The sequence below is a fragment of the Rhagoletis pomonella genome, unplaced genomic scaffold, assembly GCF_013731165.1.
Source record: "Rhagoletis pomonella isolate Grant_MI unplaced genomic scaffold, Rhpom_1.0 Rhpom_scaffold_03325, whole genome shotgun sequence".
Lineage (NCBI taxonomy): Eukaryota > Metazoa > Arthropoda > Insecta > Diptera > Tephritidae > Rhagoletis > Rhagoletis pomonella.
This window is the reverse complement of record NW_023461877.1, coordinates 4,626-22,491: the sequence shown is the minus strand read 5'-3', so window position 1 is coordinate 22,491 and position 17,866 is coordinate 4,626. Positions and strand designations below refer to the sequence as shown.

General features: G+C 37.6%; 1 protein-coding gene and 1 long non-coding RNA gene across 2 annotated transcripts; one reads left to right on the top strand and one right to left on the bottom strand.

Moving 5' to 3' along the window:
- Positions 1-285: 285 nt before the first annotated feature.
- Positions 286-14,364, top strand: LOC118754073 (ryanodine receptor-like; the record flags this gene model as incomplete). Its single annotated transcript, XM_036488940.1, has 3 exons — positions 286-433; positions 498-917; positions 14,159-14,364. Coding segments are annotated over 3 exons (774 nt in total), but the record flags the coding sequence as incomplete, so codon positions are not given.
- LOC118754074 lies at positions 2,187-2,851 on the bottom strand. Its single transcript, XR_004994861.1, has 2 exons — positions 2,768-2,851; positions 2,187-2,543 (listed from the first exon to the last, which is right to left on the bottom strand). It is a non-coding gene; the product is annotated as an uncharacterized LOC118754074 (long non-coding RNA).
- Positions 14,365-17,866: the final 3,502 nt, after the last annotated feature.

Genomic DNA, 17,866 nt, shown 5'->3' with positions numbered 1-17,866 from the left:
TTTGGAACAGGTTGCATTTATTCCAGCTGCAGCTCCTTTTAAATATAATTTAATAAAGAAAAACTAAAAGATTACTAAATATTGAAATAAATATCATCTTTTGTTAGACACCCTTCATATGTTATAGATATGTGTACTCCTTAATTAGAAAACAACTCATACACGTTTCTTTTGAACATTTATCCAATTACACCTTCGCCCTTATCTTGATTTTTGATTCCGCGACCAAACCAAAAAATCTCACGCATGCTCCCACCATCCCCAAACTAAAAATACAAATAAACACTTTGCAACAAAGAGTACATTCCAAGTGCGGGTGCAGGTCTTGGCGTGGGCTCGGAAGGCGCTGCAGGCGAAAAGAACATGCACGATGCTGAATTCACGTGTGCTCTATTCCGCTTCATTCAACTTACATGCGAAGGCCACAACTTGGGTTAGTATAAGGAAATCGAATAAATGCAAGTTGTCATTTTATTAAAAAACGCAAATATTTTCAGACTGGCAGAACTATCTACGCACACAAGCAGGTAACACTACCACAGTGAACGTGGTAATATGTACTGTGGATTACTTGCTACGACTGCAAGAATCAATAATGGATTTCTACTGGCACTATTCGAGTAAAGAGATCATTGATCCTGCTGGAAAGGCAAACTTTTTCAAAGCGATTGGGGTAGCAAGTCAAGTATTCAACACGCTGACGGAAGTGATTCAAGGCCCGTGTACATTAAATCAACAAGCTTTAGCGCACTCCCGTCTTTGGGACGCTGTTGGTGGTTTTCTTTTTCTCTTTTCACACATGCAAGAAAAGTTATCAAAGCACTCTAGTCAAGTGGACTTGCTGAAAGAACTGTTAAATTTGCAGAAGGACATGATTACGATGATGCTTTCTATGCTTGAAGGAAACGTTGTTAATGGTAAGTTAATTGAAGCTTTTATTTATATTGCATACATACATATGTACATACCGTCGTTTAAAATACAAAACCGCGTATCAAAAAAATGCAAAACCGCGTATAAAAAAAATGCAAAACCGCGTATCAAGATAATGCAAAAGCGCGTATGTGAGGTTGCATAAATTATTTTCTAGAGAGTAAAACACTCATATTTCGAAATGGTTCTCTTTTCTTATAAATCAATCGCATTTCTGGACGAATGGATAAGGATTGAGCTAAGAGCTTGTGTGAGCAAATCCAATTTTTGGCAGCAAATGTCAGTTACGCCGTTTTTTTCAGAATGACTATACGCGGTTTTGTACTTTAAACGACGATATGTAATAATAATTATTGGCTAAGTGTTGTTTCTCCTCCAATTTGTGGTTTTCCTCTTGATGTTGTTGCAAAAATGTAAGGACCTACAGTTTTACGAATGGTCCTCTGCAATAACGATACAACTTAAAACTCACGAAACAATACTATTATTAAGGCCCTTTAAATTTTCTCTAATCCATGTCTAATCCTTACTACTTACTTTAGTAATCCTTACTACTTACTTTACTTACTTGCTTACATAAGCCCTGTTCGCGTACGCACAATCCAGTAAATCCAGTACTGATTTTACTGGTTTTTTACTGGATGTCGTTTTCGTACGCAAAAACTTGCAAGAAACTAGCAAAAGTGGGGAAATTGAGAGAGCAAAAATGACAGCTGAACCTGCAAGTTTTACTGGATTTTTACTGGATCAATTTTTACTAGCAACTATTTGCTAGTAAGAAAAACAGCTGATGGCATGATGCTTAATGTAATTCACATTACCAAAATAATTGTTTGTGGTGCTTTTAGAGTTGCAATTGACAAAATAAACCTATTTAAATATATAATAAGATGGAAAATACTAGTTTTCTAAGAAAATTGCATCGGAAAATAACAAATTAATCAGCTGTTCATAAAACTAGCAACTTCTTGCTTGTTTTGCATTTTCGTACTTTCTTGCATATTTCACTCATTGGGAGTAAATATTGGCTTACTCTCCGAAATTTGGTTACTGGCAAGTTACTGGATATTTTTTGCTGCAGAATACGAAAACACAACTATAGTTATACAAGGATTATAGGAATGAGTAGTAAGGGTTTTTATTTTTTTGAGTTTTGAGTTGTGTCGTTATTGCAGAGGTGCATCGATATGTACAATTGTATTCATAAATTAGGTTGAAGTGGCTACTGAGCTATAACAACCTTCGAACTGATATTCGGAATATAAAACGATTTTTTATTGCTTCCTGCGTTTTCTTAACCTAAAAATGCCTTTGTTTATGTGTCATCTTGATTATATCGGTTTCCATTAGCGACAGCACAACTAGTCAATCCTTTACCGAATCCTTATGCAATCCCTTGTTTGATGAAGAAATCCTCGTACTTATCTCTCTCCAACGCCTTACACACTGCTCGTACCCAGTCGTCCTGCCGCTGCGCTTCGTATCGCCTCGATACTCTTTGTCGGAGATGCCCACACCCTATGCACTTTGTGCCCATTTGTTTCGGAAAAGATGTTAGGTATAGCGATTGCACCGTCGCATCCCCGCGCGCTTATTTTGAGTCACCTTTCCTACAACCGATGTGATACGTAATTGCGCTTACGCTCATTTTGGCTGCGTTTCTTTATACATTCCGGATAATCCCATTTCACAGCCGGAATAAACAGAATGAGTTTGAAATATACGTTGACATATCATCAGGAACGTTCTAAAGAATAAGTAAACAAAAAAGTTTATTCCAAACGTTCAGAATGAATAAAGAAATGCAGCCTTTATGTTTCACACTTATACCTACCTATGTGTGGCAATCCTTGTACCCAAAATAAGAACACAACGTAATGTATAGTTATATACATATCGCTCATTTACTTCAATAGTGTCTAGGGATAAAACGATACCAAGAAAGTATCGATACCTATACTTGGAAGTAGCATCGAAAGAAATTGTCGATACCTACTAAGTCTCGGCCTAAAAGTATCGATAACTACTTGTACCGATATTTGTACCCATCGTGGAATTACACCAGGTGAAGTAATTAGAGTGAGAAGAAAGATTTTCACACTGCCATATTTGAAGATTTGCCTATAAAATTTTACTATAGGGCAGCCGAATGTCAGAAAATAAAGCGAGAAAGCTGTTTTATTACTTCACCTTTATAAGATTTCTTTGTATAAGAAAACGCTATCACATATCTATGAATTTTTGTCAAAATAACTTATGTGACTATAATTTTTATACCCGAGCGCACTTGTGCACAAGGGTATATTAATTTTGTTCACATAACGGTTGTTTGTAACAGCCAAAACGAATCGAGATAGATATAGACAAATGTATACATAAATGATCAGGATGAAAAAAGAAATCGATTAAGCCATGTCTGTCTGTCCGTCCGTCCGTCCGTCTGTCCTTCTGTCCCTCCGTCCGTGTACACGATAACTCGAGCAAAAATTTAGATATCTCAACGAAATTTGGTACGTAGGTTTTCCTTAATCCAAGGTAGGTTGGTATTGAAAATGGGCGAAATCGGACTTTAACCACGCCCACTTCCCATATAACGGTAATTTCCAGAAATACGAAAACTGCGATAGTTTAGTAATTACTGAAGATAATTCACTCAAATTTGATATTTACAATAATTTTTAGACAAAAAATAAGAATATTTTAAATTTTTGGAAAATGGGCGTAGCCACGCCCACTTATGGTTATATGTGTATATCTTGGTAACCGCTCCACCAATTTCTTCCAAACTTGGCACAGTTGTTGGCCTTCGCACAACATACCAAATAACCACGCCTACTTCCCATATAACGGTAATTTTCAGAAATACGAAAACTGCGATATTTTAGTAACTACTGGAGATTATTCACTCAAAATTGATATTTGTAATAAGTTTTAGACGAAAAATAAGAATATTATAAATTTTTGGAAAATGGGCGTAGCCACGCCCACTTATGGTTACATGTGTATATCTTGGTAACCGCTGCACCAATTTCTTCCAAATTTGGCACAGTTGTTGGCCTTGGTACAGCATAGAAAATCGCCGAAACTTTTAAAATCGGACAATAACCACGCCCACATCACATATAACGGTAATTTAGAGAAATACAAAATCTTCGATAATCAGTAAATATTGAAGCTAATTTATTCAAAATTGATGCTTGCAACATCTTTACCAAGAAATACGTTTATGGTAAAATTTTGGAAAATGGGCGTGGCACCGCCCACTTATGATCACATATAAGTATATCGGTAACCGTTCTACCAATTTGTACCAAACTCGGTGTGGTTATTGTGCTTGCCACATATAAGCAAAACGTTGAAAATTATTGAAATCGGACTAAAATAACGGCCGCTTCTCATATAACGGTAAATTTCAGAAATGCTTGAAACTTCAATATTTCGAAATTGAAGGACGCTAATTTACTCAAAATTGATACACCCCGGCTTACCATCTAGCGGTAGGTTTCGGAAAGGTGAAAAAACATATATTTAATATTTGCGCCGGGTATTTAATGTTCGGCTCCGCCCGAACTTAGACTTTCTTACTTGTTGATTTTAGAAAAGGTTTAAGTTTTAAAACATGTTTTACTAGGATGGCCTCCCAAAAGAACAAGAAAAAGTGCAAAGTCCAATATGTTGTTTTTTAAAAAGTCTCCAGAATTTTGTTAACATAATTTTTTTGTATTTTGTGTACGTATTCTATTTGTAATACACAAACTATTATTTTGTACAAAGAGAAATAAATTGAGATCAAAGACAATTATTTTAGAATTTACTTCATACAAATTAATTAATTAATAAAAGTCATATGTATTATAACACTGTTCAACAGCAGTTTTGCAAAGTAGTAATGGTATATTTCTGAAAGAATCATGTTGATAATTTTTGGAGGACAACGTTATAGTGTAGTGTAGGCATTCAGGCATAGAGTGAAAAGTAGCTAAGTCCATTTGAAGAAAATTTACAATGGAGGTAGAGCTGTCAAACTATAGGTAGTAAGGCCACTCGACAGCTTGCGATAGTTTAGCTGCACTATCGATACTATCGCTACTATCGAAACGTTTTTATTATATACTAAGCATATTTTCTTTTATTTCCATAAGGGTACAGTAGACTGCACATCACCAAAAAAGGTTGCGGTTTTTCTACCAAAATTTTTCGAAAAATATTAAGATTTACGTGAGCTGGACCGGTTGGAAAATACCTCTAAAAATTGAGTTTTTTATGAATAAAAATAGTTTCTTAAAAGATTTTTTGGAAAAAATCCGCTCAGATGACAAAAAAGTTTAAGCTTAACATAAGCTTACATAAAAATGTTAAAAACATGTATAATAGTGAGATTTTTGATGCTGTTTTTTTAACCTTTTTCAAAGATTTGTGTAAGAAGAAGTTGAATAACCGCTCTAAACCTTTACCGATATAGACTTGTGAGGTATCAGTGGAAAGCTATTTTCTCACCCTTATTCTATTCTTATTTTATTTCTTTGCAAAAAGGCTCATTCACGTCCCAATTTTTTCTTTATCAAATACCAACACATCTTAATTCAACATGGAATGACACTCGTTTGTCTTACCTTCCTCTTTCATACTTTGAATGAGCTTATTCGCAAAGAAATTAAAAGGGTGAGAAAATACCTTACCAATGATACCTCATAAGTAGGGAAGACAACTAGTAATTTTTAGCAAAAAAAAAACCGACTTCAACTCCCATATAAAAAAAAATATATATATATATATATCTCATGATCCGCTGATCGGATCTTAACCAGATTAGTATGGGACCACCTCTGAGACACTATCTTTCCGATGCAAAATATCGAAATCGGTTAACGTGGTCCAAAGTTATGCGGTAACATAAATAAAAAAAAAAAAAAAAAAAAAATATTCCGACGAACTGATAACCTCCTCCTTTTTTGGAAGTCGGTTAAAAATATGCAAATGCATATTCCATATGCAAATGCATATTATGACACAAAATGCATATTTTGGCGAAAAAATGCATAAAAATGATTTCTTTGGTAATAAGTTACCTAATTTTCGCATAATTTCATATGACAATACCTTTGCGGAGATAGCCAGTGTCGCTGACGAGGTTTGTTTAATTGACAAAAAAAAGGCTGACAAACAATGAAAAGTCCCGTTATTTTCTAGTAAACAATTTTAATATACTCGTAAATAATTTTCGACTGTCGTTTTCCGATAGTCAAGTTTCGCGCTAAACCGGTTTTGGTGGTTGAAAAATTCAATAAAAACATTTCCTTTTTAGCGAAAGCTGTTTAACAGTTTCCAGGTGTGTTGCGAACTGAGCAACGAGTTTTATTCTGCATCTATTGTAACCCTTGCAACTTCTCAATATCAGCAACAAAAATATTTTGTGTGAGGCAACACTTCAATAAAATGTTGCAACATTTTCACTTGGAGAATTGTCATCTTTTAAATCCTGTCCAACAAAGTCTTGTGACGTAGAACGTTCATTTGCAATATTTTCAATACATACATATATGTAAGTATGTTAAAAACTTTTCATGCGATAATCGAAAAAAATTTCGTTATACATATACATTTTTTGGGGCATATATCACGCACATTTTTTAAATTTTGGAGTCATTTTAATGATCATATAATTAAGTTTTTTGTGCATATTTTTGTCTTCCCTACTCATAAGTCTAAACTAGTAAGATTTTGGCTGAGTTAAGCATCAAAAATCTCATTATTACGATTCCGTAAAAAATTTTGGAGGTATTTTCAAATCGGTCCAGGTCAAGTCAATCTTAATATTTTTCCGAGATATTTTGGTGGAAGTGGAGTTTTTTTCTATGGGGAGTGATGCAGTCTAGTGTACAGTAATCAATATAAAAAAAAAAATACAAAGAACATAATCGGCCCTATTATGGTTGTCGAGGTCGATGTAATATTTTCATAAAAAAATAGCCCTCGTAAGTCGAACTCTAACTACGCTTACCACAGGAAGAACACCTTTCCTCGAAAATACTGTGGTCAGCGTAGCTGAAGTTGGACCTACGAGGGCTACTTTTTGATGAAAAAGTTACATCGACGTCGCGACGACGTCGAAAACCATAATAGGCTCGAATATTATTTTAAAAAACTCACCAAGAAACTTAGTTTTAATTTTTTTTAATTAGGTATGTATACATATCATAAGAAATCCGTTTTTGTTATATGTGACCTGGTCTACGGAAAGGGGGCTTAGGTGTCAAAAAATCAATTTTCACTTTTTGGTTGATTCGGATGGAAGATGAGATGCTTTTTCACGTGGTGAAAAGCAGAAAATCCTAACTTGCTTAGAAGTGTACTAAAATTGTAGAGAAAGAAGAGTAAAAATACGACAAAACTACACACACTAGCAACTTACACTTACACGATGAACTATAATAATATTCCGACCAACAACAACACTTACTGGACCAACAACAACACTTACTGGACGTCCGGCGCGGAACAATTAACGAGATAATGAGAAACTGACGAAACGAGTTGCTTACTTTTAACAGCTTTTTCACAGAAAACTAGTTTTCGCACGTAAGCTCCCTTTTCGTAGACCAGGTCACATATAACATAAAATAATCAATGTTTCAAACATGAAAAATATTTGGCAAATTTAAGGTTGGATTTTTTTATGAACGGATCAGTTCAATAGTTAAAACTATTAAACATTAATTTGCATATTTGAAAATCACAGTAGCTATTCGTTTTTGACAAGATTTATGGCTGTTTTCCAAAATAAACTCTAACTATAAATTTACATATTTTCACGCAAACATATAGAAAATATATTATTTTATTCTCAAAATACTTACCCGTATAATAAATTTATTAGCCATAAAATTGTCACCGCTTGGAAAATGGCGCAAAACTAAGAGTGGTAATTTTTCGATAGTATCGATATTGTTAAAAACTATCGATAGTAGGCCGAAACCAAAAGCCATCGATACTATCGATAGTGCCATCGATATTTTGACAGCTCTAAGGTGAGGAAAAAAAACTTTTCAAAACATTTCCTTCAAGAGTTTTGCAGAAGGTTCTGCAATTTAAAAGATTTAGAACTTTTTGTGAGCTTATCGATTTTTCTGTACCTCTTTTCTAAGTAAATTTGCCTTTAATGGGATATAAACGGGAAGAAATAAAACAAGAACGTTAGTTAATCCTTTTGGAGACGTTGCATTTTTAATTTACCTTGCTTCCTATATCCATATATAAGTTTTCAGAAAAAGTGGACTCAGCAACTTTTTACTTCAGGTTTTCCATATGTTAATGAAACGATAACACCGTGCAACAAAAAAAAAAAATCGAAACACATGAAGCAATTAATATACTCGCGAAATTATGGGTCAAATATAGTAAAATTTCATTTTTTTAAGGCTTTTGTAGTTTCAAAGTTATTATTATATAGTTCCAAAAATTATTTAAAAAATTCATTCCAATGGAGAAGAACAGTATGGATACCAAATGAAAGAGAAAATTCTGTAGAATTAAAAGCCATTACATTTGTTGGTTCACAAGGACGAATAGGTATTAAAATGTCCTCTTAATTAGCTTTAGTTTTTTTAAGCTAATAAAGTTAGAAAGACGAAATTCGGGGATGTGGTCGAGTGCATATTAGTCCTTAACATATAATTTTTACCTAAATAGTTAATGTAAAATTTCAAGCATATTCAATGATAAAATGTTAAAAGGACATTTTTAATATCTAATCGTCCGTATGCACCAAAAAATTTAATCGACTTTAATTCTAAAGAATTTTCTGTATAATTTAATAGTCATACTGTTTTTCTACATTGCACTAAATTTTTTAATAATTTTTTGAAGTAATTATATTTTTCTTCACTTCAAAGTCCTTAAAAAAATACTGACGTCAGAGAGAAAAAATAAAAACGTAGATTTACTAAATTTGCCCCATGGTTTCGCGAATGTATAAAATTTGTTGTGTATAAAATTTACTGTCACACAATAATGATTACATTAAAAAATAAAAGTCCGCGAATAAAATTGTCATTGAATCGGGTTTCGATATAAGTACTTTCTTCCGATACCTGCTCAGTACTCGGTTCAAAAGTATCGATACCAAAATTACTTTGTATCGGACGAAAAGTATCGTGTATTTACTTGTATTTACTAGTATCGTTTTGTCCCTAACAGTGTCATGACTCAAAAAAGCAAAACTGCAAAAAAACGTCTTTAAAATTTTGAATTTACAAATACTCCCATAGTAAATATGAATACATATTTTGTACTAGTAGACACTGGTAATCGATCGAGCTAGGAATTTTTTACACAACCTAAAAGAAGAGGTTGCGGCCATTTTCGTACACTCAAATCAATACTTGCGTTCTTTGGATAACGACACTATTAAAATAAATTAGCGATATGTAAAAGCTAACAACGTAATAAAGATGAGATGTCAAGTGGACGTCGAAGTGTGCAAATGTATCATTTGGCGACGAGTAAAAAACGCAGAATTAAAAAAAGTCCACGTGGTTTACAAAATGACACGTTTTAAAGCTCAAAAATCTCGATAAACATTCATTTCTAATAATTGTCGGTGCTGCTGAGTTGCACAAAATATTGAAAAGACTTGTATCGCCTTAGAAAATTGAGGAACTAGTTATAGATGCTGAAGTAGCCGATACTTGACTCGCCATTTTACCAACTACGTGTAAATAGTGTATATATGGAAGTGATGTTAATGACGAATTAAAAGATTGGCAAAAAGACGCAATCAAAGCTAACAGATCAAAATAACATTTCCGCGACAGCCGATTCCACGTACCGGAATGACTCGGGTTTTACCCGACCAAGGGCTGTTGTTTCAGGGATCTAACCCCGTTTTGGTCGGCGAAATCCATCAAACGTTGCTCGATCCTAGGGCTACACCTTCTCCGCACCCTTCTGCTCAGGGCTGGAATAGAGTCAAACCCAGGGCCAGAAATCTACACCTGCTGCGTATGCCAGAGACGACTGCATACAAACTCTACCTCGGTAAGGTGCAATGCCTGTGACGGGTGGAGTCACCTCCGTAACTGCTCGGGCCTGCGTACGCACCGGCAATGGGCCACGTCGTTCGTGGCCCCATGCTGTGCGAACCGGACGGCCTCCACGGCAAACCACCACCCGCCTGGGCAGCACGCAATCAACACACCCACACCCCAAAACAACACAACAATAATAGACACACAAACAAACAAAATAGCACCCACACACCGCCGCCGGCAACTCCTAGTCCCTCCGACAATCTGCTCTACTTGTCAGTCCAGAATATACCATAACGTGACATCAGTCAAGTGCAACTCTTGCCTCGGCTGGTGCCACTTTAGGGCGTGCTCAGGACTTCACACGAGATTGGACGAGTGACTATGTGGGCCCCTACTGTGCTGCCCCGTCGCATCCCTCCCCCGCGACGCCGCCAACCACCACCACAAGGCAGCACCCCCTACTGCAGCATGTACAGCAGGGGGCCGGCAGGCAACACAACTCTTTAACACCACACATCACAATCGGTCTCGCAAGGCACACAAAGGTGCTACAATTTAACTGTAACGGACTCCAGAGTAAGATCGAGGAGATAACTGTCTTCATGGGAATGCATGGAATATTAATAGCTGCGGTCCAAGAGACGAAGTTGCACGGCAATTCAACCCTGTTGAATTGCGCCGGATACAACGTGCACCGTCGAGATCGCGAGCGAGATAATGGTGGCGGTTTAGCGTTCATCACGCACCACACCGTGCAGTATCGTATCCTAGAATGTCAGGGTATTGCTATCCGGTCAGGCGATGTTGAGCTCGAAATATATAACGTATACATACCCCCTGTCACCAGCTGCCCGGCAGGATATCACCCTGAAATAGGTGCGCTACTCAGAGGTGAAAACCGTATGGTAGTTGGTGACTTTAACGCGCACCACGATCTCTGGCACTCAAGCCTGTCAAATGATCGTAGGGGAAAACATCTGGCTGAGCAGATAGACGATTCGACATTCTGCACAATGAACGACGACGCACCCACCAGGATTATGGGCAGCTGCTGCAGCTCGCCAGATCTAACAATCGTCAGCGCTGGTCTGATAAACAGCGTATCATGGCGACCTAGGCTGACTCTAGCATCAGACCATCTGCCCATAGTCATCTCGATTGATAAACCTGCCGACTTTGCTTCCGTGGATCACCAGACCTATGTCAATTTTTCCAAAGCTAACTGTAAAGGCTTCACGGATGTTACTGAGGGCGCCTTCACTGCACTACCCATACCAACCGACGTTCATGTAGGTGAAAGTAAGTTCTGCAGGGTTGTCACCGCTGCTGCAGCTCGCTTCATCCCAGCAGGATGTATTAAGGATCCACGTCCGAATTTTTCTGCCGAAGCGGCTGTTCTAGCTGACGAGCGCGACAACCTTCGTCAGGCCGATCCCGGAAATCCCCGTATTAGGGAATTCGGAGATTCGGAATTCGGAGATTCGGCAACTTGTGAACGTACATAAGCGGAAGAAATGGGAAGAACATCTGAAGACCTGCAACTTCGCCTCTGGTGTGAGCAAGCTTTGGTCAACCGTGAGGTCGTTGTCCAACCCGACGAAGCGCGACGACAGAGTCGAGATAGACTTTGGTGACCACGCTTCGTCGGACCCGGAGAGATGCGCGAGCTATTTTAGCCGGCAGTTCATTCTGCATCCTCCGGTGGATAAAGCCAAACGTCGAGTGACCAGAAGGCTGTACAAAATGCCAAAACCTAGTGCGCCTCTTGTTTTCACCAGCGGTGAGGTAAGGGTAGCCATCGGGAAGGCGAAAGCCTCCAAAGCCATTGGATCCGACGGAATATGCATGTTGATGCTGAAAAATGTGGGTCCTGCGGGAGTAGCGTACCTAACGGAGGTCCTCAACCTGTCAATGACCACTCTCGTCATTCCAGACATCTGGAGAGAGTGGTCCCACTGCTCAAACCGGGGAAACCAGCCAAAAAAGGAGAGTCTTATCGCCCGATAACTCTCCTTTCCCCGGTAGCGAAGACACTCGAGGCCCTGCTGCTCCCGTACTTCACGCTGACCCCAGCGAAGCATCAACATGGGTTCCGTAAAGTGCATAGTACAACAACAGCACTTAACGCCATAAACACTCAGATAACTCGTGGCCTATACCGAAACCGCCCCTGTGAGAGAACTATTCTAGTAGCGTTGGACCTGTCCAAGGCGTTCGACACTGTCAGTCATTCAACGCTACTAGAACACATAGAGGCCTCCTCACTCCCACAGGGGCTGAAACGGTGGTCGGCGAATTACCTGAGTGGTCGACAGTCGTCAGTAATCTCCAGAGACAAAACCAGCAAGCCACGTAAAATTAAACAAGGGGTACCACAGGGTGGTGTCCTGCCCCCGCTACTGTTTAATTATTACATATCAAAGCTTCCTCAGCCACCAGAGGGTGTTAATATAGTCTCGTATGCTGACGATTGTTCGATCATGGCGTCTGGGAATGGAATTGCTGACTTGTGCTAAAATGTAAACGGTTACCTCTCCGAACTTTATCGCCTCTTCACTGCAAGAAGCCTTGCCCCATCCCCTGCGAAATCCTCGGCAACCCTTTTCACCACCTGGACGAAGGAGGTCAGACTGCCACTGGGTATTCACGTCGATGACGTAACAATACCGACGGTGAATAACCCGAAAATCCTCGGAGTTACCTTCGACAGTCTGCTCCCCTTCTCGGCGCATACTACCGCAATTGTCAACAAAGTACAGATCCGCAACAATGTCCTCAAGTCGCTGGCTGGCAGCACTTGGGGCAAAGATAAAGAAACGTTGTTGGCAACATACAAGGCAATTGGCCGGACGGTTCTGAACTACGCAGCGCCCGTATGGTCGCCGGGACTAACACGATGCAGTGGATGAAGCTGCAGACCTGCCAAAACACGGTATTACGAACTGCGACAGGATGCCTCTTGATGATGTCTCAACACCACCTTCACGACGAGGCCCAGATGCTCCCAGTAAAGGAGCATAACATAATGCTCTGAAAGCAGTTCCTCGCTGGGAGCCACAGACGTGGCCATCCCAGCGGGCAACTGCTCGCGGAAGAGCCCTCGCCACGGCACGTCAGGAGGCATCTTTACGAACTGACAGACGAAGTCAAGAGGTATATTAAACAACCTCTGGACCCGTCAACCTACCGACAGGCCCTCAACGGCATTCACAGGGAATCAGTCTCAAGTTATGTAGACTCCCGCCCTGCGAATGCCGTTCTAGGCACACAACCACCGGACTTGGACGGGACAGAACTTTGTCTGCCTCGGGAGACCCGCACTATAATAGCCCAACTTCGCTCTGGCTATTGCAGCTGGCTCAACAGCTACCTGAGCAGAATCAACGGAGGATTTGCCCAACCAATGCCCGGCATGTGGAGAGTCGCCACATGACTCCCGGCAACTCTTCACATGCCCTGCGAATCCCACTCAGCTAACGCCCCTGTCCCTATGGACAGCCCCTCTGGAAGTAGCACACTTCCTGGGCCTCCCCCTAGCTGAAATAGACGACAACGTTGATGGATGAACTGCCCCGAACGGGGCTTAGTAGCCGCTACAACAACAACAATCAAAATAACCTAACTTTTGAAAGGGAGTGTGAGACAACGCTGAAAATTTAAATGCTACAGCAAGAACTTCTCAATGTGTTTGGTGTTTTTCAACTTTTCAAATGTTTCCAAATGTTTTGCGTCAATTAAATCATAACCACATGTAACTGCCACCAGTAATACATGTGACTGTCTCTTTGGGTTTGTAAGTATCTTCATCTGTTGTTTTTTCATATATTTAATTTAACCCTTCCGTTAAATTAAGAAAAACTTACACTTAATACACTAAGGTCACGAAATGACCTATAGATATTTTAATAGGTCAGGTGAGACTTCGTTAAAATTGAATTTAGTTATTATTTCCAACGAAAAGAAATTAATGTGCTCAGATAGCGCGTTTATAAGCTGAATTCTGAATTTCCTCAAATAGGGCTTTCTTGAAGAGTTTTCTGAGATAGGGTGTTTTCGAACTTGCTGCCGAAATAGGTCGATCTTCCACTCAGGTGTCGATCTAGTTTAAGATCAAATATTCGGACATAAGATTTTTGATTTAATTTTCTTTGTTACTTACACATTATTTACTTTTCTTTATTATTGACCATGTAAAGGTACTATTGGAAAACAGATGGTAGATACACTGGTTGAGTCAGCAGGCAATGTTGAATTGATTTTAAAATACTTCGATATGTTTTTGAAACTGAAGGATTTGATTGAGTCTCCAAGCTTTGCGGAAATCGACCTAAAAAATGAAGGTTGGGTAACTCCAAAGGACTTCCGAGATAAAATGGAGCAGTCGAAGAATTACACACCGTAAGTTAATATGATCTGAATATTATGATCAGGACCGAAAAAAATAAGCAAGAAAATATCCATTTTAAACGATTAGATAAGCACTGAAACATTGGTAAATATGCTCGCAAATATGCTCGCGAAACAACAAAATTTAAGTATAGCATAATGTTCTGTTTTTTTCTCGGTATGTTTCAAGTATTGAAAAATTACAAGAGACAATCAAGTGTTGCTTGATATTCTCAAATAATAGAGATCTCCTCTGGCCGTTTTATTTTTTTTTTTTGTAATATTCGTTATTCTCCATTTGAGGTAAATTGTTTTTAATCTCTTTAATAACACCTATGTCTTGCCGTAAAGACAAACCATTGGTTTTAAATTTTTGTATGCAAGCAGAAATGCTATTGAAGTTACGGGTTAATAAAAACCAAATCTGTTTTTGTATTATTATTTGTAAGCATCCCTTTGGTTCCACGAACAAAAAAAACGTCCAGAAATGGTCAAGAAAAATTTATTGAGCCAAATTTTCTTAAGCAGTACGAAATTTCTAAGAAATTTGCTACGCTTTCTACTATGGTTTGCTAATGTTTGTTTTTGAAGAGTATAACCCCCCTATTATGGATTTCCATATGATAGACGATAAACGCTTACAAGCGTATCGCATAAAATCAATTTTCGTATTATCGCCCGACAGACGTATTATTGTGAAAGGCAGTGGTTTTTGTTAACTTTTTATTGTGAACCATCACAAATCAGCCACGCTAATTATCGAATTTCATACTACAAAAATCGATTCATAATAGGAATTAACCGAATACAAGCGTTAATTATGCATCGTATGATTTCATAATAGGGGGGTAAGGAACCCTTGTTTTAACAGAAAAAATGAGACAGCAGGTTGTAAAATATCAGGGGCCTATTTCATAAAGTGACAGTAATAATTTTGTAACGACAGGCATTTTCCGTATTGCCAGCGACAATTCTACAGCTTGGTGGCTGTTTTGTTTCATAAAACATTTTATTTTATTATATTATATGTATATTGTTTATAAATGAACTATATTTTAATAAATCATATGTTTTAGGTTATATTTTTTTTGAGAAAAATACACCGTAGTAATTTTAAAATTTCAAAATTACATTTCTCGACTGAAAAATAAGATATTCGAGCTAACTCGACGGCACACAGTGTGCTTTTTTAACACTTCATGCCAATTAATCGTAGCGCTTTCGACAGAAGCAATATTTTGATATGAAACAAAATGGCTTTGAAAGCTAATGTAATTGCCTCTCAAGGAAAAATATTGCCATTAAGCCACAATCACCCCATGACCTGAAAAACTTGGTCAAATATAGTTTTCTTCGAAAAAAACATGCAAAATCCAACGGATGTATTAAAAAAAAAAAACATTTTTTGTATTTTTTATTATACTAATATCATGATACAAAACGAAGGTAGTTTCATTAAAAAAAGTTTGAAAAAAAATAAGTTTTTAAAGTTTCATAAATTGTACAAAATTGTCAGCTACATTGCCACATTTATAGCAATCAGACAATACATCAGAGGATTTAATGTTGTGCGTGGGAAATATTCGGTTATTTGTACAAAAATGTTTTGGTGGGGAGCGGAGGAAGAAGCGGTGTGTCACCTAAAACTACACTCATTAAAAGGGGCATAGCATACAATTTAAGAAAAGCCATCTTTCTCCTCCCTGTCCCTTCTACAAGCACTCGGGGTCATTTCAAAATGGGGTGAAACTACCATTTTTGCAAAGAAAAATTAAACTCGTGTTAGACCATCAGCAGTATTTTTGCGCAAAACTCCTTTCCGCGTTTGTGGCCTTCGGCCGCGCTAGAAATAATAACCGCAGCAGTCCAACTCCGGTTATGTCATCCACAGTATTTTTGCGCAAAATCCACCTCCAAATTTACAAAAAATGTGCATATTTCAAAATGAAATCTTTATTTTAAATTTAAGCTCAATCCTTTGGCTAGACGTATATGTTAAAATTTTTTGATTCGGGTCACGCGTTTGGACACGATAACCCAAAAGCATTTCACAAATTACTGAACCGTACCCGAACTGTCTTATGCCGATTTCGTTTCTCCCGAAAAATGCAACCTTCTCTTTGCCCTCTACGCACAAACACTATAAAGAGGGCGATCAGAAGGCAACATTTTTTGTAGAAAGGAAATATCCATTACTTATGCATTTTTCTATAAAAAGATTTTATAAAATGAAACTGCAGTAGTTTTCATCTTACGTAAATAATTCTTGTCACAAATACATAGTTTCGTGATTATATTTTTTAGCATCGCCTTATTATTCCGAGAACCCAAAAATTGGTACTGTTACAAGTTGCAGCGCATCATTTTAACTCGAGCGATTAACCCTCTTCCACGGATAACGGTACATCGTTTAGTTTTAGAAATATTTTGTGTCAGCAATTTGTCATCAAACTGCATTACATCGTATTACGTATTCTATCCTCGGAAAAGCAAAAACTTTATTTTCGAACCTTTACACAGGGGTACCGAATTCTTGCAGTTTAGAAATATTTTCATCCAACTTCACTGACTACAAATTTTTTTTACTTATTGAAGAAACGGAAATTTTGCTGCTAGTGAATCTGGTAGCATGATTTTAGTTAAATGTCATTAACTTGTTAAAAGTCAAGTGCTCGGCAACAACAACGAATGTCAATAAATGAATCTACCTTCTATTTTTGTATCATGTATAATACTAAATTTTGAGACGAGAAATTCGACTCCACTCTTTAAAAAACGAAAAAAAAGTTCCACCCCTCAATTTGAAAAATGCATTATATATTGCATTTATCATGATTTTCATGCACCATTTTATATACCTAATTTCACAGTTGCCTACAAGCTTATATGAGACAGAAAAAATTCGCCGGCAATTCTGGCTGTGAAATTTTATTAAAAAAATCGGCAATTGTCGCACCCGTCACTTTTATGAAATATGCCGCAGATATCAACACACCTTGGATACTACTACTCACACACACGAAATAATAGCAAATTATTTCTTGACCATTTTCCTAAAAGGTCCGTACTTAGCTTTAGGCATTGAAATAAGCATGATCGTTAAAATTAAGCTTGGAAACCCGGAATAAGAAAAATAAGTATGTAATTCCAAGCGAAAGCTTAAACTTTTCGGCCCTGATTATGATACATATAAATTAAATTAGTATAAAGTAAATTAGGGCGGGTTAGTTTGCTCTTAAAAAATATAACGGACTTTTTTTCGGCGACTGAAGTATTCTACTGGCGATTCTAAAGAAAACAGTCCATGGAAGCATAGCTCTAAAATAAATTTCGAGCCTCCTTATTTCTAATTTTATTTATTGATTACTAGCCAATTTCTTTTTTATATTTCCAAAAATTTTTTTTTGGAAGAAAATTTATTTATGTCGATTTTAGGTCCCTGAAGTAATCACTACAGCATTCACCGATTGGTTTGGCACATATGCCATAACTTAGTGCTTGTTTAGTGCCAATTTATG